At 47.5% G+C, this 5387-nt stretch overlaps 1 protein-coding gene across 1 annotated transcript; it reads left to right on the top strand.

Moving 5' to 3' along the window:
- The first annotated feature begins 3079 nt into the window (after positions 1 to 3079).
- On the top strand, positions 3080 to 5020 carry LOC6588092 (probable cytochrome P450 12e1, mitochondrial). The gene is made up of 6 exons (XM_002012828.2): positions 3080 to 3157; positions 3214 to 3316; positions 3397 to 3640; positions 3699 to 3815; positions 3869 to 4322; positions 4377 to 5020. Exons 1-6 carry the CDS (start codon positions 3080 to 3082, stop codon positions 4962 to 4964), a joined length of 1584 nt encoding a protein of 527 aa, XP_002012864.2. The 3' UTR covers positions 4965 to 5020.
- The last annotated feature ends 367 nt before the right edge of the window (positions 5021 to 5387 follow it).

Genomic DNA, 5387 nt, shown 5'->3' with positions numbered 1-5387 from the left:
CGGCGTTGACAGCCCCCATGCTAGAGTGCAGAGGATAAAAAGGACACGGCCGGCACTGAGTCGGCTAAGGCAGGTGAACGTGAACCCGAGTCGGGCCGGGCTGCGCAAGCTCTGCTGCTGCTGCTTCTGCTCCTGCTCCTGCTCGTGGCAGCAATTGGTGGCAAAGCAGTGAAAGGACACAGGAAGTGCACTTTGGCAGTGCCCACAGGACACCCTCGCCGACGTCGTCGTCGTCATTGTCCTCATCGTCATTGGGGTGCTTTTGCCGCTTATTTATGCCCGGCAATCATAAAGCGCGCTCCACTCACAGACAGAGAAGCAGAGAGCCACAGCAGCACGAGGGACAGAGAAGGAGAGAGACTGTAAGAGAGTGAGAGAGAGAGAGAGAGAGAGCTGCCGTGGGAGAGAGTGCAGGTTATGGGTTTCTATAACTCAGAACTCGGAACAGGACTCGGTGCCACCGCGTGCGTCGTGTGTCGTGCCGCCTCTTTCTGGCCCATGTCTGTGTCTGCGTCTGGGACCACGACCACTTTCGGTGGCTGTTTCGTTGGCTGCTCCTGATGTATTCCATACAAATTGCAAGTTCTAGTGCTTTTATTTTGCCACACACCCGAATGACGGGGCCAGGGGGGTGGGCCAGGGGGCAGGCGAATCATCCATCAATGGCGTTTTGCGGCAAGGACAGAGCCAAAGTCCTCTTTTGAGTGCTTCTGACGTTTTTGTGTCGCAGACGAGCAGCCACACAGCGCCAGGAATACCAACATTAGTGGGTGGAGCAGGACGAGGACTGGAATTAGGACCAGTATCAGGATCTAAACGGGAAATTCCCAGCGAAATTTCTACAAAAATTCGCCTGAAAAATAAATGACTATCCCTTTCTTGTGGCTATACCTCTCTCTCTCTTTCTCTATGTTTCTCTCTCTCTTTCGCTCTTTCCAACGTCTATCGCAGTCAGCTGTTTGTAAAATAATAACATAAAATATGGCTGTCCTTGAACAATTTACTTTTATTTTATTTTTATTGCCGCAGCCTCCGTTCAGCCTCAACATGTGGCACGACTCTCCCAATGGCTGCGTGTGTGTGTGTGTATGTGTGGGTTGTCTGCATTGTTGTTGCGCCTCGCTTTTAGCTTCATTAAATTTATGTTGCAACCCCGCGGCAGCCCACTCAATGTCCTGGGCCTAGTTGCACGTGCCGCGTCGCCGTAAAACAGATCGTAAAAGTTTATTACTTGCGGCTTTTGTTTGTTACTGTGTGTGTGTGTATCTCTCTCTCTCTCTATAGCTCTCCTTCTTTTTCGTCGTCTCTGTCAGCTGTCAAATTGAATTTGTTTATATTGCCAACAGCGATGGCAGCTCCCAGCTCTCTGGGCTCTGGGGCTCCGGCACTCAGCTCCCGATTCCAACAGGTTTCATTTTCACTGAGGCCGGAAATCATTGCGTCATGCTGATATTTTGTATTTAAACGCCTACTTCCCACTCCCACTGCACCCCCCTTTCGACGGGGACTCGACGACTCGACTCTCCCTTTCGGGGCTGTCATGCTCAGGCCTGGCTGGCTGGTGTTTAGGCGGCAAAAGTCGATTTTTGTTGGTTTAGGTCAGTTTTAGTTAGCTGCCTTTGACAGCTCAAAGTCGAGGTCAACTTTTGTATGCCCATCATCAGCTGTCGGCCTCTGTCTCTGCCCCTGCCCCTGCCCCTGCCTTTGCCTCTGTCACTGCCTCTGTCTGTGTGTGCGAGTGTGTTTGTGTGCCTATATTTATGGGCCCCGCTGGTCGAGACGCGACCCCGATGCGACGCGTCCTTGTCAGTTGCCAAAACATAAAAAATCGATTTTATTATAGTCCCGTCAGTCTGGGCCTTCTATATAGATTTTCTGTCACGGCAGATATTGCCTTCTGTCTGCCACCCTGTGCGACTATGTGTCCTGTTTGTGACAGGCTTGAATTTTTTCTGTCTGCTCTCTTGGTTTAGTTTAGGGCACGGATTTTTAAAGCCAGCGGAGTGCAAAACGGGGTATATCAGAGATTTTATACAAAGAAAAGTTACAAGATATTCAATTTCGCAATCCGATCTGGATTTCATTCAGGCATTTTTGAACCCTGTTTTCCCATACGAAAAATATCGTACGCTTTCGATGTACAAACAATATAGAAAACAAATATTTTCCCCAGGTTTTTTTTAGTCAATTCGATAGAATTTTGTTAGCTCTACTTTGCTCTGTCTCTTAAAAAAGATGGGGCTTATCCGAGTTATAGTTTTCATGATGATAGAATGTGGTCTTAATGGCTTAATCTAGTAAAATCAAACAATCTGCGAAAAGGAGAAGAGTATTTTAAAGTAGTTAATGTTTTTATAAGGAGAATAATGTAGTTTTCAATTGAGTATTTACTCAATAAATTATCCCTATTGGTGTTTTTTAAATTGAACTAAGTACCAGTCGTGAACGTACGATTTTTGCATTTGTTTTTTTACTTTATGCCACAAAATTTCCCATAAATTACTGCATATTCCTTAACAAAAAACTTAGTTGGCTTTTGAGAGACTCTTTGTGGAAAAACTATTATCAAGAACCATCCTTCGTATAGAAGAATACCATTACTAGGTAAATACGACTATAAAAATACCGAAAAAGCGATCTTTTGCTCTTCTTGAAAGGTTTTTAGATCAAAGTTTATTAAATGATATGCCAATTAGTTAAATTAGCTTAGTTTCTATCCACTTAGCAAATAATATTGGTACAAAAGTATATGGAAATTTGTATTGACTTATAACTTACTCAGCTGTTCTCCTTCTCCATTATTTAGTTATATTTGAATAAATAAAGAAAGCTTTTTAGACCAAGGCCCAAGTTAATCAATTTTGTGTTCATCGCATGCGAATAAAGCCACCAAAAGAGAGCGGAGATAACCATAACAAACAAGAATACAAAAAAAAACATAAACAAAATTAATCAAATTATCTCATGCTGAGAGCGGCCTAAGAGCTTTGCAAAGCTCACGCTCTCCCTCTCTCTCTCGCTCTCTGTCTCTGTTGCATTGAATTTATTAGAATGCTGAAGCGAACGAACAGTATACAAAATGTTGTCGCAGCAGTTGAACGCGAAAAGACAGGCCTCGTGGCAGATCTATCAGATATATAGAAATGTGGCCAGCAAAGTAAGTTCATGTCATTTGGGGAATACTCAAAATTTATACATTGTCATGCTTCGCAGACGACTCTTGCCCAGGAAACGATAAGCTTGGAGCAGGCCAAACCCTACGCGGAGGTGCCGGGTCCGAGCAAATTCCAGATGATACGAGCTTTTATGCCGGGCGGTAAGCAGTGAGCGAAAGCTCAAAAGCTGCCTCAGACAGTGCTTTAACGCTGATCGTCCGTCTCCATTATTAATCTGTAGGCCGCTACAAAAATGCACCCGCCCATGAAATGTTTCTGGATCTGAGCCGACAGTTTGGTGGCCTCTTCCGGATGCCCAGTATTGCGGGTACCGACATGGTCTTGACCATGAATCCCCAAGATTATGCGACGGTCTTTCGCAATGAGGGCCAGTGGCCATATAGACGGAGCTTCACGACTGTTGAGTATTTCAGGAAGGTCCGCAGACCGGAGGTGTTCGGCGAGTACGATGGCTTGGTCTCTGGGTGAGCACCTCTAAGACACCTATCCCTTGGCTTTTCTTAAGATTTATCATTGAATTAGGAATGGTGCCGCATGGGGCAAGATGCGAACAGCGGTAAACCCGATCCTCCTGCAGCCCCGCAATGCAAAACTCTACTTGAAGAACCTGGTGCAGGTCAGCGATGAGTTTCTGGAGCGGTGAGTGGCGTGGACGGAAGATTCTCCTTACTAAACTTTGTTTTTTGTTCCAGCATTCGCCTTATCCGTGATCCGGTTAGCCAGGAGATGCCAGATGACTTTACCGAGGACATTCGTAACTTGGTGATCGAATCTATAGGCTCGGTGGCTCTCAATACCCATCTGGGTCTGCTGGGGGAGAACCGGTACAGCGACGAGGCCAATCAGCTAAAAGCTGCCCTGAAAGACTTCGTGGAGCTGGGCTTCCAGCTGGACATGATGCCGGCCATCTGGAAGTATCTGCCAGTGCCAAAGTTTAATCAGCTGATGCGTTCCCTGGACACCATCACGGACTTCTGCTGCACCCACATTGAGCAGGCACTGCAGCGGATCGAGGAAGACGTTAAAGCAGGCAAAATGAGCCCCGAGATGGGAATGGAGGCTAGTCTGCTGGAGAAATTGTCTCGCTTCGATCGCCAAACGGCTGTGATCATCGCCATGGACTTCCTCTTTGCTGGAACAGATCCAGTATGTGCAACCACCCACCGATAGTAATCAACTGTAATCCATTTTCCTTTGCAGACCCTTGTAAGCCTGGTTGGCATTCTGCTCAGCCTGGCCAAGAATCCAGACAAGCAGGCTCGCCTGCTCGAGGAGATCAACCAGATACTGCCGGCCAAAGACTCGCCCCTGACCATTGAGAACATGAGTAATCTGCCCTACCTGCGCGCCTGCATCAAGGAGGGCATTCGCCTCTACCCCATTGGCCCCGGCACCGTACGCCGCATGCCCCACGACGTGGTGCTTAGTGGCTATCGTATCGTTGCCGGCACCGATGTGGCCATAGCGGCCAACTATCAGATGGCCAACATGGAGGAGTACGTTCCCAGGGTGCGGGAGTTCCTGCCGGAGCGCTGGCTGCGTGACGAATCCAACTCTAAGCTAGTGGGAGACACGGCCACGCCTTTCATGTATCTGCCCTTCGGGTTCGGGCCGCGTGCCTGCGCCGGCAAGCGGATTGTGGACATGATGCTGGAGATAGGAGTCGCCCGGCTTGTGAGGAACTTCGAGATTGGCTTCGACTATCCCATCGAGAATGCCTTCAAGACCCAGTTCTTTGTCCAGCCCAATATTCCCTTCAAGTTTAAGTTTGTGGAGCGTACAGCGTAGTGAGGATACGGATAAGTATGAAATGACCAAATAAATGCACTTCACAGCCAGCTAAAGACTGTCGAGTGGTCTTGGCCGCATACACATGTCCTGGCTGAAGGGTCCTTTTCAGCGCATTACACCAACATCCACATCCTCTCGAGGCTGCGTATTTTTATAGCTCTCCCAAAATTACGATGCCGTTTGCCGGACCATCTGAAGTGGACACTTGGCCTGCTGGAAGTCACCAGAAGAACATCTCTTGAAGTGGTCTGAAGTGGCATGAGGGAGTGAAAATATTCCAAATCAGGAACATGCAGGGAAAACACATGTGTTGGATGGGATATGTTTACTCAGAGGAATGTCAAGAACGGTGAAAATGGGGTGCACATCTTATATTTTAGGTATATTGGGACGTCTGCTGAAAACGATTATCTATTTCGT

Source organism: Drosophila persimilis, unplaced genomic scaffold (assembly GCF_003286085.1).
Source record: "Drosophila persimilis strain 14011-0111.01,24,50 unplaced genomic scaffold, DperRS2 tig00000000-arrow-pilon, whole genome shotgun sequence".
NCBI lineage: Eukaryota > Metazoa > Arthropoda > Insecta > Diptera > Drosophilidae > Drosophila > Drosophila persimilis.
The sequence above is the reverse complement of the archived record's forward strand: the minus strand, read 5'-3'. Positions and strand labels throughout refer to the sequence as shown.